Raw genomic sequence first — 27,883 nt, 5'->3', positions numbered from 1 at the left:
GAAAAATTAAATTGAGCTATTATAGCTTTCCATTAAAATGATTTGAAAATGATTTAAATTTATTATTTTTTTTCTAAATAACAAAACCTGAAGAAAACATCGTGGAAAATCAGAAACCCTAACTTTGAAGTTGGAAGAGGAAGAAGAAGAAACAATGTCTGGTGTGAAGAGAGCACTGAGGCAGTTCACGTTCGGAAGCAGCAAGACCGCCGGCCGCAACTCGGCGGGGCGCATAACGTCGTTTCACAGAGGCGGCGGAGCTAAGCGGTCGCAACGAACCGTCGATCTCAAACGGAACACCACTTCTTCCCTCGGTGTCGTCGAACGGATCGAGTACGACCCTAACCGTTCTTCCAATATCGCACTCGTTCGCTGGCTACACGGCGTCCACCACCGCCACCGCCGCGCCGCTGCCAGCGCTGGCTCATCCAAGCTCCTCCCCCTCGATCCCGCCGTCACTGACACTAAAAGCGTTCGCGGCGTGTTCGCGCTCAATTCAATGTTGCCGCGCGTTGGAACCTCCACGAGAGACGTTTTCCTGTCTGCGTTCTCGTCCAAGGCCAAGGGACGGGATACGAAGTCGGAATTAGAATCGGTTTCTTCCCTCGCATTGCCTCGGATCGCGGTTGCCGCTGCGAGAGCTCCGTTCTTTGCGCCGCGCGTGAAAGGGGAGGAGACGTTGGAGGTTCGGAATTGGAGAAGGAATAGCGACGGTTGGGCGCATAGGAACAAACGTAAAGTGGCGGTCTCGTGGCAAAGCATCGCGCGTTGAGTTGATGCTATTTTGAACTGTAAACTAAACTTCTGTCTCTCTGCTTTTTTAATTTTGGTTTTGGCTGATGAGTTGTTAGTTGAGATTGTGCTTCTCTAAATGTTGATGCGTAAGGCTTGGATTGATGAGTAGTGTTCAGTTTATTTGCTCTGATTCTGATTGGTAGCGCAAGTGAAAGCGAGAGAGGGGTAGGAACTGAATGGTTAGTTTTGTTTTTCTGAACTGCAAATAATCAGTATCTTTGGAACAGAAATAATGACTGGTAGCTGTTATTTTATTGTTGTACGCAATATTATGAAATTTGAAGTACAGAACAGATGGCTGTGTCATTTCCATTCCATCCTTGTGTTTTGAGTGAATATGCTATTGAGGAAAAGTCTTGCTGCTTCGTACTTGGGATTACTAGAAACAAGTCAACCATGCTTGTGGCACTTCTCCTAGTTTGTGAGTTAATATTTTAGCTGGAGATGATTATAGCTGTTTCTCCTTTTCAATTTAAGTTCACTCTCACCCCTTTGCTTCCCATTTTAAATTTGAGAGGTGGTGGGGGTTTGTCACTTGTCGGTTTGGGGCTTTGGATTTATTGAGGTTCTGTTGTTGAGGATTTTACCTAACACTTTTTTTTCTCAGGTATTAGATTATATATATTATATTTTATAGGAGATTAGGGGTACATCTTTTACAAATTTGTAATTATTTTAATAATTCTATCAAGCCTCTTATCTACTTAAGAATTTAAGCACTGATTACAGCTTGGGATACATTTCGGGGATTGTTTTTGCTCGAAGATTGGTATCCTGAAAATCTTATTTTCATGGTGAGGGGTGTTGTCACCGTGGGATTATTGTAAATTATCTTTTGTTGGATTGAACCAATTATCAATAGGCTAAAAGTTATAAGATATAGTTAATAGTCATGATTCTTTCTACTTAATAACGTATTAACTAACAATTTCTCTCAACAATTGTATTGTTGTGTTATAAATCAAATTCTTCGATTATTACTTGGCCTCTCTCGAGACAATTGATACAACTCATAACAATCTTCCTGTCAATAATTGTTGCATTGGGATCAAATTTGTGACTTTGACTATAATATCAATTGTTGCATTGAGTTTTTTTTCAGTTGATAAAAAATTATGGCTAATAATAGTTAGGATACAATTCTCTCAAGGAACAATTGATGCAAAAATCTCCCCCTTGATAATTGTTTCACTAGGGATTGAAGTTGTTACTTTGATTCTAATATCAATGGTTGGATTGCATGTTTGTTACTAGACTAATAGTTAGAATGCAAATCTTTCGAGTTAAGAGCATATAGTAGAGCTTTAGCATCACCATTTGATAATAATTTGACTAACCTTATATCTTTGCTACAGGATAATTCATGGACCATGCAATAATTTCATTTCCTCTCGAGTTTGTTTTCGTTTGCCATACTCTCCAACTCTTTCTTTTGCCATACTCCAACTTTTTCTTTTGCCATAATTTGAATTTAAAAAAGTATTCCCTCATTAATTCTTAAGCAGCATAAATCTTTATTATCAATTTATATAATTAATAATTATATAATATATAGATCTGTGTCTTTATTTTCACATTTTAGAGATTATATGTATCCTCGCGTTATATTAGTGTTTGTGTTAGATAGATATACATAGATAGTGAGTGATCATGTAAGCTATCGTTGACTCTAAATAGTAAAATTTGAATGTGAATTTTCTTACTAGAAGGAAAGAGTTAGATGGATTCCCGTGACAAAAGCTAATGTCCCATTTCTGTGCTCATTGTTTCAATATAACTGCACATTTCCTTTCATTCGATCGAGTTTTAATCAACTGGATTGGGTCTGCTCTCGTGACAAATGCATAAAGTTGGGTTGAATCCAAATTTGTTGGGTTGATTGTCAATTTATAATCCCATTGTAGATTATGCTGTCTTAACTTTGAAATTTAGATACTTTACCTTCACCTATAACTTTTTACTTAGTTGCAATATTCTGTAGTAGCCCAAAACTGAAATTTCCTTTGCTTGACTCCTGAAAACAGAATTTCAAACTATTGCTTTCCACACTCTCACAAATAAAGATAGAATAGTTACGATTGTAAAAAGTAAAAACCTCCAAAACTCTAACATATCTATCAATCCATTGAACGGTAGTTTAGAGTATGACTGTTTCTTCCTGCATCTCCATGTTATTCTCTCACCATGTTATTCTCTCACCATGTTATTCTCTCACCTCTATAAATTTTGGTATTTCCAAAAATGTCCCTACGTAGTATTTTGGATTATGTAATTTCTAAATTCGGAATTAGTTTTTGGATTTCATAATCCAAAAGTCTTTTTCCAAAGACATGATTAGTTTTCAGATTACATAATTTTGAAGTCTTTTCTAATATGAGATTAGCTTCCGGATTATGTAATCCGGACTACTTTTTTCAAATGCGTATTCGGATTACATAATCCAGAAGCTACTATCAAATCTAGACTTTTGAATTATATAATCCGGAAACTAAAATTAAGATGTATGAGGGTGGCACAAGAAGGATAATAAAGTATTTTCATGTTTTGTATGAGAGTGAGATTTGTATGAGAGTGAGAGAAGAACATATGGAGTCGAGAGTTGCATGAAGAAATAGTCTTAGAGTAGATAGCCCTCTATCTTGTGGGCAACTGCTTGTTTGTCATGATAAGCCCATCCTTTTAAAAAATGGATCAAATTGAGATAATTCAAAAACAAAAACAATAAGATGTAATTGAAAGAATAAATCATCTTAATGATGGGACTAAAAACACTGTTTAAACATTCATTCAACCTTCAAAATATTCTTTGTCGACTCCTTGGTTTGGACAATAAATTTGGCAAAAGAGTATTCTTTGATGTGAAGATTTTGTAGGTGTTGAACTTAATTTTTTGGCTTTTGTTTTTCAAAGTATTTCAGCGACTATGATTCATATTAATTTTTAATTTACTTTAGTATTTTACAATTTGAAAATTATTTGACTTTAATGAAGTTACATGTAATAATTCCAAACTACAAGCATGTACCAGAATTAAACTATTTAACATTGTGGATACATGAAAAATGTTTAAAAATAGATTAAAAAAATTAAATATTCATAATTGAAATAGATTTAGTATAAATTTTTTAATGTAATAAATTTAGTAAAGTATACCGAAATTGTGATCACATTTATTGCCTAATTAATATTAGTTACTTGTCTCCTATGATTAAAATATCCCGTTAATTGCAAAATAAAAAATGAAATACATGCAAAATATTTTAGAGTTGATTTTGAAAAAAATTAAATAAATTTTTAAAAGAACTAATTATAAAATTTTTAAGCAAAATTGTATATATTGTAAAATCCTATAAAATCAATCAAAATTGGTGTAAAAATCTATTGTACATTAATATTAAACACAGCATATAATACAACATGATGAAAAAATATAACTACATTATAATAATTAAAAAAAATATATAAAGACAATTATCATTGGAAAAAGTCTTATAAATCATCAAATCTTTGTTAGAATTCATAAATCCTATCAAAATAAAATTATTATTCTTTATATTATTATTATTCTTTATAATTTAGTTTATTATTATTCTATTATTTTAGTACTTTTAATATTTTGTTTATTATAAATATTAATTATGATTTTATTATTATTTAAAAGTTTATTACTATTATTTTAAAATAATATATTCATAAATAATTAATTTTCTTCTATTATAATAAATAATTAAATATGAATACATTGACAATATTAATCATTAAATATCCGTCAATTAATATTAATTGGTAATATCTATCTATAATTTGGTGTCAATCAATATCTCTCGGTAATATCCTTCGATAATTAGATATTAATCAATATTAAAACTCAAATGTGTAAATTCAATAATTATGGTAATAATAATAGTAATAATTTTATTTTATATAGATATGTAATAAAATGAAAATATTAATTTAATATAATAATTTTTACCTATGTATAAAGATTTCTCTTTTAGTAACCAAATTTTGGTGTACAAATTTGCTTTTTCCATTTAGTACATCTCATTTTATTATTTTATCCGAAGAACCATTTAGACATTTCTTCATTACTCTTGTCACAAACAAAGTAGTTTTCAATTTAATTTAATGTGTCATCGTCTCCTTCTTCCCATGCTTCCTTCTCTTTTTGGCTCCGATCTCCAATTCGATTTTCAAGCTAAGAGACCTTAATCTTTTTCCTTCACAATTTTTTCCTTCGAGAAATCCCTCGAATTCCCAAACATTGTACAAGGTAATCATGAAACCACATTCATATTCAAATTAAAACTCGCTAATAAGTGTATTTGTTTCTTCATTTTTCTTCTATTGTAGTTTCTCTCTATTCAGCTCAGTGCTCATGGTAGAGGCTAAAGTTTTTTTTACAAAATAAAATTTTAGAGTTTATGTTTTTGATTTAATTTTAATGCAAAGTCATGAAAGTTGTAGTGGTCAACCCTAGTTCGAGATGCTTCAAAGTCGATTTTGTAATTTTTGATCAAACTCCTGTAATGATATAATGTGAATTTTCACCTGAAAAGGTAATGATATATTGACAACCATACTTTTTTTTATATAATCATATTACAACTCGACAACCATACTTTTTTATATAATCATATTACAATTCTCAATATTATTATTTTAATATTTTTTTATATCATTTAATTATAAATTTATCTTCTATTAAATATATTTATATCTAAACAATATGTTTATTTTGTCTTTTAAATAAATGTTTTGATTTTGTCTTTCAAGATTATTCTAATTTTTTTTTTCATGTGTTTCTTTGAGGTTCTCTCTAACACCAATGTTTTCACACATAACAAAAGTGTTTTCCCTCCTATGGAATTTTTCTGAACCCCAATTTCCTAAAGTTTTTATTTTATTGAATGCATTTTGATTTTTTTAATTTTATTCTTGGTTGTAAAGATCTAAAAAATGGGAACTTTTCTTGAACTTCAAAGAATTTTTTCTAATGTTATTTTCCTTAGTCTCTTGTTAGAATTTTGAAAAATTGATTTTCCTATGTGTCTGTTGTGGTTATTATTGTAAATTTTACAAAAAAGGATATCTGTGTTTTATTTAAGAAATTTGAAAGATTTAATTTTTAATTTGAATATTCTAAGTAAGTTGATTAGATTTTAAGGTGAGTGTTTAATTATGATTGAAAACTGCAAAAGAAAGTAAAATATTCAAAATTGAATCAATTTAAAAAGAGAAATATTTTAAAACCATTGTTAAATATTCATATATTATGATGAACAAAATAGGTATTAATATAATGATTTATCATATATTTTTTATAATTAGTAATTAATACTTATAATAAATTCCGCATTTAAATATTTTATTATAAAATATAATAAAATTAATATTTATAAAGTGTGAACACAAATTGTTGAAATTTAATTAAATATATCTATATATATATATATATATATATATTAAAATGACCCAATATTTTAAATAAAAGTAAATTGAATAATTGGTTTTTAAATTTGATTTGGATTTTGTTTTTCAAATCAAACTTTTTTTTATTATTATAGAACATATTTATCTATACAATAAGGATTTCTAGTGCTTATAATAAATTAAAATATTACATCATAATTTTATATATAAAAAATACGAATATACGTAAGTTTATAATAAATTAAAATATTATACTATAAACTTATAATAATATTTAAAATTACAGATATATACAAATTTATAATAATAAAAACGAACAAATTTATAATAGTACAAAGAATTATGATAATAAATATAATAATAATTTATGATAATACTAATAATTTTATTTTATACTGATGTATATTAGAATAAAAATATTAATTTAATAATTTGATGTAATGAATAATAATAATATTAAAAATAATTGTAATAATATTTGAATAATTTGATGTAATAATATTGAAAAGAATGATAATAATAATAATAAGAATAATTTTATTTTATATTAATATATAAGAATATTTTAAATAAATAATTTGATCAGTATTATTAGTAATAATTATTATTAACACTATGAATTATTCTTAATATTTTAAATAATATAAATAATACTATTACTATTAATATTTATAGTAATAGTATTATAATAAAAATAATAATAATCATAAAATGATTGAAATATTTTTAACAAAATACTAATAATAATAGTGATAATGTTAATATCTTAATAAATAATTAATAATATCATTAATCTATCTGTCCCTCCTTAATTTTATAAATAATTGATGTTGATAGTTAATAATAAATATCATTTTTTTTACCTTGCCATCTGGTCATGTTTTAAAAACAAAGAGGAGTGTAATAATAGTTAATAAAAGCAAACATTGAATATTTAAGTATCTTATCTGAAATATAATAAAACAGAACATAGTCATTTTATTGCATTTAATATTTAAGTATCAAATTATTATTTTTTCCATTTTATAACTATTGATGGTAAAATAATAACTTTTTTTCCATTATAATTTTCAGCATTTTTTCTATGCATTAATTTCATAAACATATACACTTTGTTATATAACACCACCATTTTCGTAATTCACCACCTTCATTTCATTTTCTCTCAACCCATATCAGGTTAGTTCAAAGCTTCTTCTTCTTCTTCTATACAAATTGTTTTTTTCTTCATACTTTAATTTCTTTGTGATAGTAATCAAATAAAATGTTCATGAATATATAAAATTTTACATTTATGCATTTTTTGTTGATTTTTCTACACTATTAAACTATATAATTAAAATATTTTGAGGATAAAACAAAGATTTAATAAATACAAATCGAGTTTACGTCTTAATCTAATGCAGTAACTCACTGAAATATAAAAAAAAGTTTAGTTTAGATGAGGAATTATATTTAAATTTGTTTCTCGTTAACTTTGAATTTTATTTTTTATCTTTGATATATTTTTTAATCTTTTGGTTTTTATATTTTTTTTTTACTTTTTCATATTTGTTTAGGTGGTACTTTAACAAGTGATGATATTATTTGGATATTCCTTCAGAGATAAAAATAGAATATTAAATTATAATAAGTTAAAATTAAAAAATGCCAAATATGTTCTAAAAACATATTTATATTGTTTTATTATTATTTATCTCAGTACACGAAAAATGATAAGTTATTTATTTTATAAATTTACATTTATTTTTTCTCCTATTATAATTATTCATTTTATTAAATTTTTTAATTTTATCCATCTTTTTTATGATATGTGGGGTAAAAGAAATGAAAAGGGAGAAAATATATTAGGAAAACAAATTTACATCTTTAAAACGAGATTTCTTCTTGTTATTTGGTGTATACAATTTATTCTTAATTTTATCATGGAGAAGTAATAATTAGTTTAATACATCAATTTATTCTTTTATTCCTTTTTATCATTGAAAAAATAACACTTATCAATTTAATAACTTATATGAATAACTTTTTTTTTCTTTCAAATTATTAGTTACAATATTTTTTAAATAACTTATTTTAAGCTACACTTATCAATTCCTTTTCTCTTCTTTCACTATTTCCTTTTATCTTATGCATATACACATTCCCATTTTTTTTTCACTTTTTATGTTTTTGTTAATTTTTAAAAAAAAAATCTTTTGCTAAATCTAAATTCATTTAGTTTCTGATTTTATTCTAATTTATGCATTTTTTAAATGAATTAAAATATTATAGTATAAATTTATAATAATTTTAAAAAAATACAAGTACACCTATTTATAATAAGATTCAAAATTACGGATAACTATTTATTACAGAAATAAAAATAATATATACCTCCACCATTTAATATAATAAACTTGAAAGACTCTTAATTTCACAATTTAGAAATACAATTTTTCCTCATTACCTTACATGAAAAATTATTATCTTAAATGCTTGAACTAAGGTTTATACTCTTAGATTTGGAGGTCAAGGAAAATAAAAAAAAGGAGATAATTAATATGTGATTAAATTAAATATGTAAAATGTTGATAATACATTTAAAATCTTAGTTATTTATGAAGAAACTATTTTCATGTTTCTTACCTATCTTCTTTCTCTAGCATTATTTAGAAGAATTTGATGGCTTCACTCGTTGGAAAGAGGAAGGTTCTGTTCATATTGGGTGCAACTGGCACTGGTAAGACCAAACTTTCCATCAACTTGGCCATGCAATTTCCCTCTGAAATCATCAACTCAGACAAAATCCAAGTCTACAAGGGTCTTGACATCATCACAAACAAGGCTTCTGAGTCTGAACGTTGTGGCATTCCTCATCACCTTTTTGGGATCATTGATGATCCTGATTCTGACTTTACCAGCGATGATTTCTGCAACCATGTTCTTGTTGCTCTTGATATCATCTTTCAAAATGGACACCTACCCATTATCGTGGGAGGCTCCAACACCTACCTCGGAGCCTTGCTTGAGGATCCCAACATTGCATTTTGCTCAAAATATGATTGTTGCTTCATCTGGGTTGATGTGTCTTTACCAGTCTTGTTCCCCTATTTGGACAAAAGGGTGGATGAAATGGTTGATGCAGGTCTTGTTATCTGACTTATCTCGTTTCGTTTTAGCTTGTTTTTGTTACGACTAGTATTGAGTAGTTGGTTGGAAGATGTTGCGTTTACTATAAGAAAATTATTAAATAAAAATTAATTTTATAGATAAAAAATAATTAATTACTACAATTGCTTAATTAGAAATTATTTTAGAGGCTGAAAAATTATTGATTTTTAAATTAGTTTTTATTGTTGATAAATAATATTTAAATTATATCTAATTAACTACCAAGGTTTTAGCTAACAATTATTTACATTCTAAATTTGGTAGTAAAAACCTTGATAGCTAATTAGATACAAATTTAGAAATTATTTATCAACTAATTTAGAAATCAATAATTTTTTTAATCTTTAAAATGATTTCTAATTTAGTCACTATAACAACTAATTATTTTTTGTCTCTAAAATTTGTTTCTATTTAATGATTTTTTTTAATGATTATAAGGGTTATAAAAATGATAAACGGACAACCTTGCTCCACTATAACCTGTTTCTTTACTTAAAATTTCATTTTTCCATGAAATGACAAAAGTATCATTTTTTTATATCATCGATTAAAAATTGTATAGTGGAACAGGATGTCAATATATCATTGTTTATTTTATATGAGTTAGATCACTCTGAACTGAAGTGATTCTTATGTATATATTGTTTCTTGATGAGTTAGATGACTCTGAAGCGATTCTTATATATATTGTTTCTTGCTGATAAAAAAAAAATGGTTGATGCAGGAGTTGTGGAAGAGATTCGAGAATATTTTGTGGCTGGAGCTGATTACAGTCGAGGGATCAGAAGAGCCATTGGGGTTCCTGAGCTCGGAGAGTATTTCCTTGTGGAGAAGGAAATGGACGACGAGGTTCAGAAGGAGAAGATGCTGCAACATGCGATTACGAAAACCAAAGAGAACACTCGTAGGTTGTCTGAGATGCAACTGTGGAAGATCCAAAAGATGAACTATGAACGGAAAATGACCAGAATTGATTCCACAAAAGTGTTTGAGGTTGTGTTAAAAGGAGAGGATTATAAGCATTTGTACCAAGAGATTGTGTTCAAACCAAGCATGGAGTTAGTACAAAAGTTTCTGGAGAAGACGACTGAAGTAAAAAAGATAATGCCTCAGAAGGCTGAACCAGCCACAATTTGTGCTTAACAAATCACTAATTTCACCAAGGACTGTGTTAATGGAGTTAATGATAAATAATGAAAGAAAAATAAAATATATAAAGCCAAAATTAGATGGAAAGATAAAATTATGCTTGTATAGTATTTGCTTTTATATATTATTTTTCTTCTCCTTGCAAGTCCTATCTACTCATGCTCATGAGTAATATTATTATGAATAAAATAAGTTTTCTTTTTTTTAACATTTGCATTGTATTGTATGAATCTTCTTTAGTCTTTTATGTTATTTTAGACTATTAGTTGTTATTTAATGTTATAAACTTAAGTCCGTATAAATAATATTGTTAGATAATCACTATTTATTTTTGAGTTTTATTACAGTTTTATTAGTAAAAGACGTTTTGGTAAATTAAGAGAGGAATGTGTATTAAAATTATCGTTGATTTTGACTCTTAAACAATATAAGAGTATATATTGAACATACCAAAATATTTTAATTTTATAATGATTAGATTAAAAGTTTTAACCATGATGATATTGTTTTATTTGTTGAAAGTGTAAATTTTACATCTTCTGAACATATCCGTATTAAATTCATCAGTACATGCATATTAAATTCATATTTAAATGTTTTTAAATTAAATGTAGTAAAATTGTTCCCTGTATACTTTAAGGAAATGTATTAATATATTAAATGAATAAAAATATATTTATAATTAATATGATTGAAAATATTAAAACTGAAATTTAATATTGTAAGTCTTAATATACTATTTTAGGTTATTGTGATAAGCAAACATTTAATTACTAAATAATTATGATAGCAAGACATTTATTCCAGAGGTGTCAATCTTGTCGAAACTAATTAGTTATGTCATTTAATCAAGTCTTTATATGACTTAAGACTACTTTGAAAAATTCATTAATTTTTTTTATCCATGTTATTCAATCTAAATTTGATAGTTCTTTATTCACAAAGAAAATAATTACTTTTTTCATTATTCTTCTTATGTAGGTGGATGACACTCTTTTAGCAAGAGATTGTATATCTAATATTACAATAATGTTAAAACACCTTTTAATAATGATTTTAAGATAAAAAAAAATCTTGGTCATCTTAAGTATTTTTAGGTCTTGAAATTGCTTATCACATAAAGGGATTCACATATGTCAAAGAAAATTTTCTTAGACATTATCATAAATGTAAGGGGCCAAGCCTATTCCTATCATGATGACAAAGGATATGAAGTATATGTTTGAATGATCATTTATACATGATAAAAAGGAATATAGGAGCCTAATAGGTAAACTTTTTTATTATATAAAACTTCACCATATCAAGGTATTTTCCCCATCTATTTTGTTATTTTGTTAAAAGGCTTTAACGATTCTTATTAGGCTTCTTGTGTTAACACACATTGTTTTGTTACTGAATTCTACATTTTTCTCGAAGAATCTATGATATAATAGAAAACGAAAAAGTAAAGTATCGAACTCTTGCAACCATTACATGTGAATTATAATGGTTGACCAACCTCGTTGATGATTTTCATTTCACCCCTTGTTTCCAACTAGTTTATATTGTGACAATCAAATTGGAAGATATATTACACAAAATTCTAGTTTTCAAGAACGAATGAAGTATATCAACATTAACTGTCACATTGTAAGAAAAAAGTAATAACTTTAGTTGTGTCACACTTTGTCCATACAAACAACAAATCAACCAATTGACTTCTTCACTAAGGCTTTTGATAGTGAAATTCATATATTGTTATGGACATTTTTTTTTTTTACTTTATATATGCTTGTTGAACTCTTGTTATAGGTAATTCAAGTATATTGAAAAAAAAATAAAAATTTCTTTCTTGCATTTATGTTATTGCTTCAGGTCTCTTTCTTCTCAACTTTGCTTTCTTTTTCTTCCACAAGCTTCATGATAAAAATTCATTATAACATCTTAAGTTCATTGTTGGTTAACCTTAAATATTTTTCGTTCACTGCCTAAAAATTATTAAAGGGGAGTTTTTAATTTATTTTATTCATAAATTGTGCCATAATGTATATTTACTTTCCTAATATGACTCCTTGCCTTAAAATTAGTCACTAAAATCCTATCAAAGTGGATATCTTTGAAGGCACAAAAAGGGTGTTTCTTATGTGTAAAAAATAATCTTCATATTATTTACTTAGATGCATGTCCAAATCATCTTTCCTTATATAATATATAGTATAAATGCAAATTCCTAATAAAATCAGGAAAGGTTAATTTTGAAATGTAATAAAGAGAATGTTGGGTTGGTTTTGAGAAATTTTTTAATAATTTATTTTGTATTTATGTTATCCATTATATAAAACAACATAATCATATTTATTTATTTTATGTTTATTTTTTCCATTTGGTAAAAGGTGAACACTTTTTCTACCATTGTATATACAATTCCATTATTTTCATGAAAATGTATAATATTTCCTTTTTTTCTTAATAAAAACATTTTTTCTTCCAAAAATACAAATGATAATATTGAATTACTTAGTATTTTAGGTGAGATAATAATTGTTTATTAGAATGATTTCAAGACATTGTGAAATTTTAGAGATTTTTTTTATTATTCGAAGTCGATTATTCAAAATGACTTTTTTTTGAAATATGATGAATGAATTGATTCGTTTTAGTAGTCTGCATCGTTTAAATGATGGAATTCACTGTATTAACAAATGATTCATAAACACTCTTCTTTTATTTCTTGTATTTATTTTCCACAGATGAAAAAACGACTCATAACTTTATAAATTTTTGATCAGTTAAACAAATTAAAAATTATAAAGAGTGAATTGAATAATCACTCTTCCTTTCTTCACTAATCACATTAAAAAAATTTCACTTTACATAAGTTCACAGGTAGGTGCCTGTGTGAATTTTTTTCAGCGCAATACGGATCCAGAATGAAATTGCAGATATTAGGCCGGAATTTGTGCAAACCACTTTGCCTTGGTTTGCACAAAATTTATGAAAAATACTCCCGGAATAGTTTTTTCCTGAAATTCCACCCAAGAATCTCCACTGAATTTGGAACAAAACGTGACAAATCTCTCATAAATTAAGTTTAAACAATCCTCTATTAAAAGCAAAGTGGTAAGCAAGGGAGCATTAATGGTCAATGCCACGTGGCTTCAGATTAAGGTGGATAGAGTTTGTCAGACCGTGGTCGTGCTCGCATGGGATAACTAGGTGCTCAATGTGCATTTATAAATAAGCGCGAAACGTTTGTAATTCCAAATCCGCGGCGTTCTGATTTTGTGTCGTGTTGCGTGCGGTGTTGGGAATATGAAGAGTTATGATTCATTGGTAATCCAATTTTTATATAATTACATTAAAATTTTCAATAATATTTATACACCACCAATTATAAATTATAAATGAATACACTCAACAACCATTTATAATAATATAATAACACTTTAAATTGAAAATAAAATAAAAATAAATAAAATATTAATTTATCAAAATGTTAACTGTATGTTTATGTTTTTAATATTTACAGTGTTAACATATCAACACTATCATTCATTTTTCAGTATCGAAACGGAAACGAAAACACGAAGAAGATGAAGATTAACGTGAAGACTCTCGAGGGGACTCACTTCGTTATGGACACTGTAATGCTTTTCTTTCACTTCTTCTTTTCTAATTTTCTCGCTGTTTCACTCTTTCGTTATTCTATTCTAAGGTATGCTACATTTGTGTTTAATGCTGTTGAATTTGAATTTACATTTCCTTTGAAGTGTTAGTTTTATTCAGATTAAACCATTTTTGTGGATTGTATTGGTTGATATTTTAGGTTGCTGATGTGAAGGAAAATCAAGTGGTTGAGGATCATTTTGTGGAGATCATGTTAAGCAAGGTGATGGATGGTGTTACTTTTCACTTTCTTAATTGCTTTTTCTAGTTTTTCTTTGCTGTTATGTTGTTCTAATTTTTAGTCTTCTGCAATCTTTTTGGAGACTTGCCATTGCTAATATTATATAACTTTTGTCCTTTGGTACATTGTTTAATGCCATTAACTAGGAAACGGAAACGTGTTGAGGAAAAACTCCATGTGTTCATATTTTTCTCCAGCTTTATCTACAGTTTTATTTTTTTCATTTATTTGACGCTCTATCATTTACATAATGATCAGGTAGAAACTTCATGAACTTGGTGGCTAACTAGTCAAGTCATTTTAGGTTGAGAATTCGGTGCTTAAACGCTTTGGAATCATATTTCTTTTTGTCTCATCCCTTGAATAACTAGTCCAGGGTTTATCTTGGGCCATTAGAAGTCCAACGAAAACCATTAGAAGTCCAACGTTAGCTAGGCATGAGAAAATCCTTATCAAACATAGGTCCAAATACAGAATCAAAATCCTACTTTATTTGACCTAAATTGATGGCACAATTACTATCCACTACTTGCTCAATACGTGGTCCGTAGAATATACACTATAATTATTTAAATTAAAGTTTGGTCTTGCTAAAATCATGTTAGTATCTATCATCTTGTTTCGTGTTGTCTAATGTTTTAGTTATTTTTTTTATAAAAATCTTTTAAGGGGTATTTTATACATTTTTTCACTCTAGAGTTTTCTTCTTTATTGAACCCATGAAAGATAGATAAAAGTCCAATTAAGTCAATTTGTAGTATTAGGTCCTTAAACAAAGTTCTAGATATTCAATGACAAAAATGAGTTTTGTTATATTGAGATTTTTGAAAAAAAAGAGTTAGAATAATGATTTTAAGTGAAAAGAAGAGTTTAATGCATGAAAATATTCTTTTAATGTTTTTTTTCAACTATGCTTGTAGCGGATGTTATAAGAGATTTATCTTCTTTTTCTCTTTTTTTTTAATCTAAATAAGAGCTTGTAACTCTTTTTGTCTTCTTACATACTCTTTTTCTCCTGCTATATATAAACTTTTTTTCCTTTTACTACAAGCTCTTTCATTTCTTTAATTTTTTTTTTCATGTAAGAGAGCAAAATGCCTACTTTAGGTACTTTAGGAGGAGTTTGGGTTTTGGACTATGATATCTTGGAAGTGGTTTATAGTAATAAAAGTGGTGGTGACTACTAAACACCCTATATCTTGGGGAGTGATGATTATCATGCTAATATTTTCTCCTACTGCACCCTCTTTATGTTTGTTCTTGACCTTTTCTTAATCCTTTATTATTTGAGCAAACATCCCTTTTATTTCATCTATTTCTTTGTTTTTTCTTAAATTTTTCTCTAAATCTCTCATCCCTCAAGTCTATTTTTTTGTTATTTTTTTACATTGAGGTAATTAAACAAGTATTTGGTATGTTTGATCATTAATAATTGTAACATGTTTATTAAAGAAAAAAATTAAGGTTAATACAGTATTTTTTTTTTTTGTAAATTCAAAATCTTTAACAACATTTTATAAAATTAAATGAAGACACCTAAACCACACTAGCTCCTATAAACATGAAAAATAGTTCACTAAATGAACCAATTCAAGATGAACTACTTTTATTTCCAAACCTTTATCTAATGTCATTGGGTCCATTTGATAAAGTTTAAAACGAAGAAAGTTTCACAAAATGACAAAAGAGTATTCTTAAATAGTTAAATTAGTACATAAATTTTAGATTTTTTTTTAAAATTTTACAACACTCAAACAATATATTCCTTTTATGAAATGTTTTAAAATTTACTATAAAAACGAGTTATTCTGTTTTAAAAAATTCTCAATACAAATGTAAAGGATTTTGGAATATTATTTTGTATAGTTTGGAATAAAACAAACTAAGATATTCACGCAGTCATGCCTGGTGTTGGGCTGCTATGCTACTTTCAGAACCCTATTTTTGATAGTCAAATGCCACAAACCAATTATTATAATGAAAAAAATGAACTAGGGATTACTTAGTTCTTTCATTTATAATATAATACGAAAAAAAAGCCTAAAATTGATTTATTTATAATAAGAAGGAACAAATTATTTTTCATTAAAACCCTAAAAATTCATCTCACAATTTAATAACTTTCTTTCTTTCCCTTCTCTCTCCAATCACTTTGTTTCTTTACACCTTTGTAAATAAAACATAATCTTAGCCATTATTAGAAATAAAAATAACAGGTATTGGTATACTTTAAATAATTATCATTCTCAATAAAAAAAAATATGAATCCCTATTATTTTTTTGTGATGCACCTAAATATATGCACCTTGTCATAGCAGCCAATTTTCGTCTTCTTCTCTCTGTTTATTTAATTTCTGAACACATTGCACAGAAGAAAATGGCATTACTACGCGTCTCTGTTTTTGAACTTTTGGTAAACTCGTGCTATGGTGGCTACCAAATGCCTCAAATTTTCTACTTTTTGTTAAAATATACTTTTATTTTTTCCTGCAACTTCTTCAACCACCATAGAACTAAATAAATAATTCACATAATATGAGGTTTTTGACCTTTCAAATTCCAAACTAGTTGCATGAGAAGGGGTCATATCCCACGTGACAACATCGTTCTCGTGGACCCTTTTGAAAGAGAACGGGTTTCCAATAGAAATGATCAGAGCTTCTAGTATTTATGTTCCGGAAAGGAACCAGATAAGAACTTCTCAAACTTAGGTTTAGGCCAATTCAAAACAAATAATAACTCTCCAACTCATATTTATTATTGTGGGGAGAATTTCATTTATGAGTGACAGCAAACATTATTATGATTCCATATAATTTTTAAAATATAATATTTAATAATATAAGTGTCATATATCATTAATTTAAAATTATTTTGAATTAAACACTTCATCGATATGAACTGAACTAAATATTTCATCGATATGTATTATACAAGTATCAATATTCAACCCTTCGAATAGAATGATACACCATTTAAAAGACAAATCAGGAGCTTGATACTATAAAGGTCTTGGAACATAGAATCCTTCCTTCATTCCTCACCCCTTTTAGATAACACACAAACAAGGCTATCTAGTGCTACCAAATTCCATTTATAACATAACATGGGTCTGCTTGGAAAAAGCTTCAGTTCCAAAATCAAAAGCATCACCACACTTGCTGTTTCAAGGATTGTTATCTTGAAGAACCAGCACAAAGCTCGAGCCTCTTATGCTCGCTCTGATCTTGCTCAGCTCTTGAACCTTGGTCACCATGACCCTGCTCTACTGCGTGTAAGTTACTGCTAATAACCACACCCAATAACCCTTCTCTTTTTCTCTTACACATAAATATTGAGTTTATCTTTTGCTTATTAACAGGTGGAGCAATGGATAACAGAACAAAACATTTTGGAAGTGTTTGCTATGATAGAAAACTACTGCAATTTCCTTAGAGAAAGAGCTGAAGCTCTTGAAACGAACAAGTAAGTGTTCTTCTCTCCTTGCTTCTGCAGCTGTTGAGTGAATCTTGAAGAAACACCAAACTGAAGTGGTGATGAATTATTTACTGATGCATGAATTTTACTGTCTTTGAACACGTGTAGGGAGTGCCCAGTTGAGCTCAGGGAAGCAACATCTAGCCTTATCTTTGCATCCTCAAGGTGTGGAGATTTTCCAGAGCTGCATAAGATAAGAGAGATTTTAGCATCAAGGTTGGGAAAAGAGTTTGCACACCATGCTGTTGAGTTGCACAAAAATAATAGAGTGAACTCCAAGGTGCTGATTAGTTATTGCACAGAGAAATCATTTCAAGAGAATTTCCCATTATTCTGATAACTTTTGCTTGGTTTGTGTAGATGATACAAAAGCTTTCACCAAAACACCCTACCATGGAAATCAAAATGAAAGTGCTGAAGCAAATTGCTGCAGAAATTGGAGTTACTTTGCGTTTGGAGCAAGACAAATTGAATGTTGAAGGAAGGCAAGATGAACAGGACAATTTGAATGTTGAAGGAAGGCAAGATGAACGTGAAACCAGAAAAAATAGTGTTGATGATCATAACCGTGAAGTTAATATCCAAAATAATGCAGAAAAAATAATTTCGTGTGGGCATTTATCTGATAGGAATGAAGAAAGGAAGAGACACACTGATACACCTGCCGCTGCTGCTGAAAAAGCCTTAGAACTTGAGATCAAAGTGCGTCCCACTTTGAGCTCAAGTTCTAAACAAGACTATGAAGTCATATCGAAAAGCAACCATGCTATGGAACTAAAAGCATTGGAAAGGAGGGAAGTTAAAACACTTGCATGGGAAGACTTTCATTTAAGTCTGAGTTTAAGAGATAATATGACAACAATATCAAAGAATGCTGAGTTAATTTCCAAGGAACATGTGGAGGAAGCAAATATAGAGGACCCCATGGTTGGGGAGTTAGGCTCAGCCAAGAGCTTCCTAAGGGATAACAATGATCACAACAGTAATTCTGATGCAGCTACAGAAAATGAACTCTTCAAATTCAATGAAGGAAGAGTTCACCCTTCTTCCCACGCTATAAAATGGAATTCACAGAGATCTCAATCTTATCCCCCTCAAAATCCTATGGCAAGAAGGCATGTGACGGAAACTAGGGATCCAACACAATTTCAAAAGCAGATACATACACATGATGAACATGAGGACTGGAAGATGATGTCAGTGAGGACTAAATGATCGAAAGGTGAACAACAAAAAATGTAGAGGATTGGAACATATTGTTTCTTCAAAAGTGTACATAATGCCAAACCTCAAAATTATTTAGCAGATGAAATAGAATAAGAAACCAATTTGTAAGAAAAGATGTACCAGAGTATGTAAAATCCAATTTAGATTCTAATGGCAGCATTTTGAAGGCAATTCTCCTGACATACGGTTTCCCTCTAGTAAAATACTATGGTAACAATTTAGCCTGCTGAAGCCAGAACTTCTTCTCCTCATGAGTGTCAGATTAGCTGACCAGAAAGGCAACATTAAGAAGTTGCTGTAGGACAAAAAAAAGTAAAAATGTTTAAGGAGGGCAAAACATTACTTATTTGTAAATTTTATTTGATCCCAATGATGGTGAAAATCAGGATAAGCATTGATGCCAGATCACAAAGCTTAATCATGGTTTTAGCATAAGGATATTACAAAGCAATACATCGATCGATGAACAAAGCTTTGATCCGTATATCCGAGTATCTAAAGCAAGCTTATTTTTCAACCAAAAGGTTAATTGTAAAATAAAGCACTGACACAGGTTTGCAATTAAAATTTACTCATTGAAATCAAATAAGTTAACCAATTCACTTAGTCCTTATTCAAGTTTTAATTTATACACAAGAAAACAATAAGCTTTAGACCTTTCAAAGTCTCTTTAGCAATTGATCACTGCAAGAAAGTTTTGTACAAACAGAATGCCTTCTCTTGATTAGAGAGTGGGACAGAAGCCAATGTAGACAACATGTAAGGTCTAAAACTTCCAATTTTGTCAAACAAAACCAAAAACTCAACATGTGTACAAGAATCGAGAGAACAGTTTAACTAATAAAATGTGACAGACTAAAATCCAAATGATTTATATAAGTTAATTGATAGTAATATTAATTAAGCACAAGTGGTATACAAAGCCAGAGAAAGAACATACAACAGAACAACATAAACATTAGAAGGGGAAACGTCTTATTATTACAAAACATCACCAAGTACTCCAACAACCCAATAATACAAGAGCAAAAAATGTTTGAAATATGTTCCAACAGCAGAATTGAGGTCAGGATAAGTTGCCACCACTTTGCTGCCATAAATTGATGATATCAGTGGCTTGATTGAGTAGAATAATCATCTGCTTTTGGGAGATCCAAGGCTTGCTCTCGAGCAACTCCTTCAGCTCTTCCCAAGCATCTTTTCTGGGCCAAAAATAATATGGGCTTAGGGGAATGGTACCATGTCCCGGTATAGTCTGGTCTAGTGCAATTCCAATGTTCTTCTCCATCCAAATGAACTTCAACACAATTCTTGGCTTCTCTGTTGCCTTCACAACCACTCCAAGCTTCTGTTAACCACAAAATTAAGATAAATAAGAGCTTTTTTTTTCTAAATTTAAAAAAAGAGAATAGAAATTAAAAGCATTGTTTGAATGTTTAGGAGCAAAAGATGAGAAGAGAACCTCGGGTTGGGGAGTGGGAGGGGCTTCTTCTTGGACAACGGCGGTTTCGGCGGCGGAAGCGGCGACGGTAAAGCGTGTGGTGGTGGTGGTGGTTGGAGGAGGCAGATGGGAGCGTAAGAGGGAGAAGGAAAGTGAAGGATTGAGTTTGATGGAGGGAAAGGTTAAAGCTTTGGAATTGAAGGTTGGAAGAAGATTTAGGTGAAGAAGTGCCATTGATAAGGTCTTAGATTGCTGGTGCTTCTCTCACTCTCTCACACTCACATTTCAAACACAACCAAGAAGATAACACCACACCCTTTTTCTGACCCGTTTTAATCCGGGTCACCCAAATTTCTATATGGGTTTTCATTTTTATATAAACATTTTTCTTTTTTTTTTACAAAATTTCACATTAAAATTGAATTATTTGAATTATAAACTATTGTATGTAGGTTGATCAATTATTAATTAATATAAAAAGCTAGATAATTAATATTAATATTAAGTATTCTTTTAGTCTGAAGTGGTAAAACTTATCAACACCACCTTCTTAAAGAATATCTAATGATTTCTTCATATATTTTATGATAAAATGAAATACATACTTATTAGTAAACAAAGTAGAATGAGTTATGATTTTATTATTTATATTTTATCTTCTATCAAAGATATGGAAAAGTAAAAAACATTATGTAGCAACAATAAATGTTTATTTAAATTAAACACCCATGATTCATCTCAATTTAATTTTTATATAAATTAAATTACATGAATTCACCTTTTCTATTCATCAGTCTCACAGATTATGAAAGATTAAATAGGAAATGCTAAGTATGGGTTAAGAACGTTAAGTGCTAAATAACTAGGATTTGGATTCCCCGTAGTTGAATTGGAATACATTTTCAATATTGGGCAAATGTTTATTGAAAAAGTTCACTTTATACAAAAATTTTCAATAAACATTTATACCAAATTAAGATATGAACATAAAAAAAATAAACTTCGCTAAAATAAACTTCTAATTTTAATTTATGAAAGAAACTTTTCTTATTTTCTTCTCGTTTAAGACATGTGATTTTCATTTGAAGTTTGTAATGGAGTTCAGCCCCTAAGTCACTGTACCAGTTGTTCTTTGTAATTGAGAATACTATGATCACAGATTTCTATTACCATTATCAAACACTCGGCAAGGCCAAAACAAGATCTCGATTATAGTTTCCCTACCACACATTATTTGTACATAGGGCTGCTTGAAACTTATTAGCACTAGATTCAATATCATTCATTCTTCTTTTCAAGACTCTTAAGCAGAGTAAAAAGCTTGATTACAGATCAAATAAGTGAATACATTGTTTTGTTGTAGAAGCAATGCATGAGCTTTAGACCTTTGATGACATGTTGGATTCACCCTCATTCTTGGTCTTGTGAGATTCAAACTTATCAATTGCTACCTGCAGTTCATCAGTGCCTCCAACAGCCCTCATGGTGTAGAAATAGGCACCAAAGACAAAAGCTGTCAAACTCCCAGCAACTACCAAATTCTTTGCCTTGGGTGGAAGGCTCCTAAATCCTAAAAGTCCAGCCATCTAGGTCAACGGAGAAAAAAAGGGTTAGCATAATTTCACATAATACAATTACCTTTGTTGATGCAAGTGGATGAAATAAAACACATAAGATCAATAAATAAATAAATAAATTCTAAATTGTGATGACGAAGGGAATGCAAGCAAATAAGAGGTAAGCATTTCCACAAACAAAACGAGAAAGAAGCTGCTGCTAACGCTCTCGCCCACGTCAAGAACAAGCAGAACGATGAACAGAGAGGGCAAAGCAATTGAAAGAGTTGTAGAACTGAGTGTTTTGCTTTGACATATTTATCAGATTTTCAAAAAGCTTTTGATATGCCCCAAAAGTAACCCTAAGAGACATGAATTTAAGAAATCTAACTGAAAAACATGAAATGAACATTGCAAGAAAACTTTGTTCATCCAAGTTTAACACAAAAAGCAGAAATAGTTTCAATTGCGTAACAGACTTGGATGACAGATTTGCAACACAAACAAAAAATTTAAATATTTCATCCATTGACAAACATTTGCAGTACAAAACTAAGAACACATTATTCAAGACTAAGCTCTTTACCACTAAAATCCACCTTAAATACAGCAAGAATAGTTCTCTAAAGCCTAAATCTCCAGAGACCTATTGTAGATTTATACTAGTTTTCACATAGTAGGACATAATAAATGTATTCAGCAGAATAGGATATTAACAAAACATATCATATCACACATGAAGACTGGACTTTGGAGTTCAATGTGGAATCTAAATCCAGAAATTGAGCCTGAAACATTCAAACCCCAGCAACTACCTTAGGTGAAAGACTCCTATATCCTAAAAAGTCCAGCCATCTAGGTCAAGGGGGAAAAGGGGTTAGCATAATTTCACAAAATACAATAACCCTTTGTTGATGCAAGTGCAGAAAATACATAAGATCAATATATAAATAAATAAATTCTAAATTGTGAAGATAAGGGTAATGCAAGAAAATAAAAGGCAAACATTTCCACAAACAGAATGAGGGCAGTCTCAAAACTATTGAAAGAATATTAAACCCAAATGCATTGAGGGGTGGCTAAATTGTTTCATCTAACAGAAACAGTTTCAGTGGGTACTACTCATACTTCTTCCAATCGAAGAGAATCTTTCAATTTCAATTAACTTTATATTATATGATATGAATCAGCCAACATTAGCAATATCAAAATTTTCAGAAAGGGCGAAACCAAAGAAAGAGGGAGAAAGGTCGAATTCGCATTACCACATGGAACAGAAGAAGATCCTCCGATTCAATTCACTTCTTTGGATTTGTGAACACAGCACAACGAATACTCTTCCTTTTGTGAAGATGAAAGAGCGCAAAACACACCCTCTTCAATGAATTTCAGTATATAAAACCTAGTGTAAAATATACTTTCAATTTTTAATAATCAATATAAAGTTTTCACAAAATAAAAATTAATGAGTTGCAATTTTTAAAGACAAAAGAGATTTACAACAATAATAATATTCAACAACTGTTTTCTTAGTTCATTTATAAACATTGCAAACAAGTTTTGTTATATTATTATTTAACTATTTTATTATGTTATTAGAAAGTCAAACTTTTTAACAATAATATACACAGTTAATCAGATTGAAATTTTTTCTAATTATTAATTAAATAAAAGTATAATTACCCCCAGAAAGGAAAATAAGCACTAAAAATATATTTAAAGAAGTTAGGAAACTATGCATCAACGTTGTATAGTTATTGGTTATTGATCATTCAGAGAGTTCCTTTTTATCATAAAATATTAGAAGTAAACATGATTCAAATTCAAATTTAGTTTAATTTGAGATAAGGAATATTGAATTGAGTGAAATTAATACAGTTGCATTATAATTATATTTTTATGCAGTGGCATAATTAATATCATAAATATAAAAAAAAAAGTTCACTTTGTAAGTTCTAAATGGTATAGTTCAAAAATTAAATGAATATTTAAAATTGTATAATTTAAAACGAATTCTACAATTTGTAATTTTTATTTTATTTTCAGATTACTCAATTTGAAATATATTTTTTTTAGAGAAAAACATTTGAATTAATCAATTTATCCAGAAGTCAAAAATAATATTCGGAATTGTGTAATTCAGAAAAAATTATTGTGATATTCGAGAACTTACTTTTAAGAAAAAATATCTACAGATAGTGTAACTCGGAAGTAAAAGATCTTTTATAGATTGTCCAATTAAAAGAAAAAAAATTGGACTGCATAACCCATAAGTCACTTATGTATTACGTAATTCATAAAGTTTTAAGAAAAAAATAATTTCTATACTATCTGTAGAAAAAAGTAAAAAGTAAAAAGATTTATATTTATGAGGTGTAGAAAAAAAATATGGGTAGCTGTATAAAGAAATGGCCCAAAATGAAAGATCCAATTTATTATGGATTTTAGACCAAGTTCGTACTTTGTCAGGAAATTCTCTTGAGCCTGATTCTCCCTCCACCATATCACTTCAAATTTGCATCATGTTCGTTTTGCTTTTAATGATTTAAGGATTTGTCTTTAGAATATATATCTAAAGCAAATCTCAAAGTTTCAAATATGTAAGTATGGAACTAATATGACTTTGAAGTTAGCCATCTAGAACTTATTTGGACATCATATTGCTCTTCCAAATGTTAAGATCCGTAAACAAATATAAATGAGTTATGGATTTCGATCCTTCAACACTATTTAGAGCACACCGTTCTAGACATAAAAATCCAGAACTCATAACTCACTTCCAGATATAATTATTCAGAAGTTTAAATGAAACACGAAAATAATTTTTTGGATATCTAAATCCGAAGTATATAACAACCACTTCTGGATTTCTACATGCAAACATGAAGTCAAGAATAATGTTGTATTTTAAATTTTATGTTGAGACCCTTTTACTGAAGGATAGTTTATGTTGAACTTTTATAAATGTTTCCAATGAATAATTCACAGAGGTCCAATCTAACCACCAAAATGTATACGTGCATCATATTAGACCTTTGAAACCATTCTGCAACCATTTTGGTTGAAGAACCTGCAATATATACACCAGATGCTTTGCCTGTGCTCCCTTATCTAATGCCTGACCATAAACCTTCTGGGGATTATCTCTCTAAAAGCAACTTCGAAATCTCCACCCTTATGTCAGATTCAGTTTTATAATCAATCTTCAAAAAGATATAGATACATCTTCTACACTTCTTGAATATGTTATGTTACTCATTTATAAACTATTAACAATATGAAATTTGATTCCTATAAAAGTTTAATAGACTCCAGGCAGGACACAAATTTCACGTACTTACAAAACCCAAACATTTGGAAATCATCTCAATCGACAAATCAAACATCAAATAAGTGAAGCTTTTGAAGCAGTGCATACGGTTTTCATTTTAAGTTTGTAATAGCATTCTGCTCTAAGTCCCCATACCCCATAACAGTAGTGGCTATACTTGCATATACCATGACCACCAGATTTGTGTTATCAACAAGACACCTCGATAAGACCAAACCAGGATCTCAATTCTGATGTTATTCCAAAACCAAAACAGTGAATATCCCCGAAGTATCATTCGGTAAAAACAGGAATGTAATTCTCTAAATGCAGGAACTATCTATATAAGGGTGCTTCATAGGACTAAAGTCTACTAACAAGATATCACAGACCTCAACCAATACAAATGTGGAACTGCAATGAGCTCAAATCTGATGTATTTCAACAATAGCTTCGACGATTTTTTTCTCAATATTGTCTTTATCAATCCACGTTGAACTCTGTCGGCGCAACGACTCTTTCTTCTCTTCTTTCTTCTTCTCATGCATTTTGACTTTCATCCTCCAGTTTTCAAGTTTCTCAGCTCTTTCTTTTAACTGGTTCACAAAAGTAAGAAATCAATCCCAAGATGGCAATGAACTAAATTAAGACGGTCCATGACCGTGTGTTTTCTCTTATTATAGAGAAACAACCGCTCATATTTATTAGACTTTTAGAAAGCTTTTGAAATGCCCCAAAACCTAAAGACAGGAATGTAAGAAATTTAACTGAAAAGCAAGAAATGAACATTACAAGATTTTTTTTTATCAAAGTTCAACACAAATTCATAATAAAAGAGAATACAATAGAAATAGTTTCACTTGAATGACAGATTTGCAGCACAAACAAAAAAATTAAATATTTAATCATTTGACAAACAATTGCAGTACAAAGAACAAAGTATCCAAAGAGAGAAATTAAGAACACATATTGTAGTCAAGACCTCTTTAGCACTAAAATAAACCTCGAGTACAGCAAGAATAGTTCTCTAAAGCTCAAATCTCCAGAGAGCTATTGTAGAATTAAACTTTCACAGAGTATAACATAATAAATGTATTCAGCAGAACAGGATACTAACAAAACATATCATATCACACATGAAGAGTGAACTTCAAATTGAGCCTTAAACATTCAAATTGCAGTTTGAACAAACAAATTGACATGCCAGGAAATCCAGGTTCATTTTAACTTTTCAGCAAGCATACGCAACTCAGGACAAACCTCAAATGGAGTTATTCAAGGGGTTTTTCGGCGCTGATCTCTAATCAAAATTGAAGTATCACCTCAGTAACCTATGCTGATATTTAATGTGAACATACACTATGCACATCAAAACTGTGACAAAAACAAATTGTACCAAAAACGCTTGCATATAGGTTTTGTCCAAACAACAATTGGATTTGAGGAAGATATCAACATACGAGCATTTCTCGAAACTGTTGTCGTTCGATGTCGCGTTCTTGGGCTCTGAGCTGGGCCGCCTGAGCCTTGAGCTTCTTGCGCTCTTCGTTGGCGATTCTGAGGGCTTCCCTGCGAGCCTCATCCTTGCGCTCCTTCTCAATCTTCATCGCTTCCATCTCTCTTATGTACTCCTTCCGAACCTCCTTCACTTGCTTCGCGTAATCCCTTCGCAGCATCGCCAGCTTCGCCTCCGCCTCCTTTGGGTCCCGCGGCGCATTCCAGCTTCCCAGGAAGGAGTTCGGAGAGAGGAAGTTGTGGTTCTCTAGCTGCTGCGACGCCCTCGCCGACGTCGAGAACGAGCGGAGCGATGAACGGAGCATGCTAATCACGCCGAAAACACAACCATCGAGAACGAGTTTGAGTGAGCATTTTTCACAAACAGGTTGAGGGCAACGCGATTGAAAGAGTTGTAAAACGGATCGTTTTGTTTTGTTATTAAATTTGCATGATATGATATGATATGATAAGCATTAGTAATTTAGAAATGAAGTGAAGAAATGAAAGAGAGAGAGCAATTGTGAATTACCTTACTCAGAAAAAGACTATAGCTCAAACACAACACAACAGAGACACCCTCTTCGTTTTGTAAGACCCAAAAGAAGAATTGATCTGAATTTGTTTTTGCTCTCTTTTATTTGGTATTTTATTTTTAAAAGGTTTGATTTGTCTTTCAGTTTTTATTTTAAAAAATGTTATTTTTTTAAAAAGGTTCTATTTTAACCTTTTCTTTTTTTTTCTTAGATAGTGTTATTTCTGGATTATGATATTTAACAAATTTAATTAATCTCTCTCCTTAAACTAGTCACAAAAATTTGATTCTTTTGTGTACAAATTTCTTTTCTTTACCTTTATAAACTTATATTTTACACCTATATTGACATAGAAATACGTATAATTCAATATATAAAAATACGTATAATTTTTAAAATGTATAGTATACAGGGACATAAATT

The 27,883-nt window shown here is 29.6% G+C and overlaps 6 protein-coding genes across 6 annotated transcripts; 3 read left to right on the top strand and 3 right to left on the bottom strand.

Moving 5' to 3' along the window:
• The first annotated feature begins 80 nt into the window (after window positions 1-80).
• Window positions 81-2,345, top strand: LOC137824356 (Nucleic acid-binding, OB-fold-like protein). Its single transcript, XM_068629985.1, has 2 exons — window positions 81-791; window positions 2,151-2,345. Exon 1 carries the CDS (start codon window positions 155-157, stop codon window positions 770-772), a length of 618 nt encoding a protein of 205 aa, XP_068486086.1. The 5' UTR covers window positions 81-154; the 3' UTR covers window positions 773-791; window positions 2,151-2,345.
• A 6,532-nt stretch (window positions 2,346-8,877) lies between these two features.
• On the top strand, window positions 8,878-10,738 carry LOC137825906 (adenylate isopentenyltransferase 5, chloroplastic). The gene is made up of 2 exons (XM_068631710.2): window positions 8,878-9,355; window positions 10,106-10,738. Exons 1-2 carry the CDS (start codon window positions 8,893-8,895, stop codon window positions 10,522-10,524), a joined length of 882 nt encoding a protein of 293 aa, XP_068487811.1. The 5' UTR covers window positions 8,878-8,892; the 3' UTR covers window positions 10,525-10,738.
• A 6,638-nt stretch (window positions 10,739-17,376) lies between these two features.
• On the top strand, window positions 17,377-19,526 carry LOC137825981 (uncharacterized). The gene is made up of 4 exons (XM_068631808.2): window positions 17,377-17,693; window positions 17,781-17,884; window positions 18,005-18,176; window positions 18,257-19,526. The coding sequence occupies exons 1-4, from the start codon at window positions 17,526-17,528 to the stop codon at window positions 19,109-19,111; spliced, it is 1,299 nt and encodes a 432-aa protein (XP_068487909.1). The 5' UTR covers window positions 17,377-17,525; the 3' UTR covers window positions 19,112-19,526.
• Window positions 19,527-19,993: 467 nt separating this feature from the next.
• LOC137825982 (small ribosomal subunit protein cS23) lies at window positions 19,994-20,862 on the bottom strand. The gene is made up of 2 exons (XM_068631809.2): window positions 20,586-20,862; window positions 19,994-20,471 (listed from the first exon to the last, which is right to left on the bottom strand). Exons 1-2 carry the CDS (start codon window positions 20,796-20,798, stop codon window positions 20,190-20,192), a joined length of 495 nt encoding a protein of 164 aa, XP_068487910.1. The 5' UTR covers window positions 20,799-20,862; the 3' UTR covers window positions 19,994-20,189.
• An 840-nt stretch (window positions 20,863-21,702) lies between these two features.
• Window positions 21,703-23,537, bottom strand: LOC137825980 (cytochrome oxidase assembly protein). The gene is made up of 2 exons (XM_068631807.2): window positions 23,386-23,537; window positions 21,703-22,150 (listed from the first exon to the last, which is right to left on the bottom strand). The coding sequence occupies exon 2, from the start codon at window positions 22,148-22,150 to the stop codon at window positions 21,944-21,946; it is 207 nt and encodes a 68-aa protein (XP_068487908.1). The 5' UTR covers window positions 23,386-23,537; the 3' UTR covers window positions 21,703-21,943.
• Window positions 23,538-25,657: 2,120 nt separating this feature from the next.
• Window positions 25,658-27,580, bottom strand: LOC137825979 (uncharacterized). Its single transcript, XM_068631806.2, has 3 exons — window positions 27,457-27,580; window positions 26,891-27,251; window positions 25,658-26,026 (listed from the first exon to the last, which is right to left on the bottom strand). Exons 2-3 carry the CDS (start codon window positions 27,248-27,250, stop codon window positions 25,856-25,858), a joined length of 531 nt encoding a protein of 176 aa, XP_068487907.1. The 5' UTR covers window position 27,251; window positions 27,457-27,580; the 3' UTR covers window positions 25,658-25,855.
• Window positions 27,581-27,883: the final 303 nt, after the last annotated feature.

The sequence above is a fragment of the Phaseolus vulgaris genome, chromosome 8 (assembly GCF_051622355.1).
Source record: "Phaseolus vulgaris cultivar YP4 chromosome 8, ASM5162235v1, whole genome shotgun sequence".
NCBI classification, from domain to species: domain Eukaryota; kingdom Viridiplantae; phylum Streptophyta; class Magnoliopsida; order Fabales; family Fabaceae; genus Phaseolus; species Phaseolus vulgaris.
This window is presented reverse-complemented; position numbering and strand designations above follow the sequence as displayed.

Bases quoted from the DNA above. Each gene is read 5' to 3' on its own strand.
- LOC137824356 (XM_068629985.1), top strand. From the start codon at position 155: ATGTCTGGTGTGAAGAGAGCACTGAGGCAGTTCACGTTCGGAAGCAGC.
- LOC137825906 (XM_068631710.2), top strand. From the start codon at position 8,893: ATGGCTTCACTCGTTGGAAAGAGGAAGGTTCTGTTCATATTGGGTGCA. The intron at 9,356-10,105 runs GTCTTGTTATCT...TGGTTGATGCAG, and splicing joins GGATGAAATGGTTGATGCAG to GAGTTGTGGAAGAGATTCGA.
- LOC137825981 (XM_068631808.2), top strand. From the start codon at position 17,526: ATGGGTCTGCTTGGAAAAAGCTTCAGTTCCAAAATCAAAAGCATCACC. The intron at 17,694-17,780 runs GTAAGTTACTGC...GCTTATTAACAG, and splicing joins ATGACCCTGCTCTACTGCGT to GTGGAGCAATGGATAACAGA. The intron at 18,177-18,256 runs GTGCTGATTAGT...TGGTTTGTGTAG, and splicing joins ATAATAGAGTGAACTCCAAG to ATGATACAAAAGCTTTCACC.
- LOC137825982 (XM_068631809.2), bottom strand. From the start codon at position 20,798: ATGGCACTTCTTCACCTAAATCTTCTTCCAACCTTCAATTCCAAAGCT. The intron at 20,472-20,585 runs GTTCTCTTCTCA...TGTGGTTAACAG, and splicing joins CTCCCACTCCCCAACCCGAG to AAGCTTGGAGTGGTTGTGAA.
- LOC137825980 (XM_068631807.2), bottom strand. From the start codon at position 22,150: ATGGCTGGACTTTTAGGATTTAGGAGCCTTCCACCCAAGGCAAAGAAT.
- LOC137825979 (XM_068631806.2), bottom strand. From the start codon at position 27,250: ATGCTCCGTTCATCGCTCCGCTCGTTCTCGACGTCGGCGAGGGCGTCG. The intron at 26,027-26,890 runs GTATGTTGATAT...TTTGTGAACCAG, and splicing joins AACAGTTTCGAGAAATGCTC to TTAAAAGAAAGAGCTGAGAA.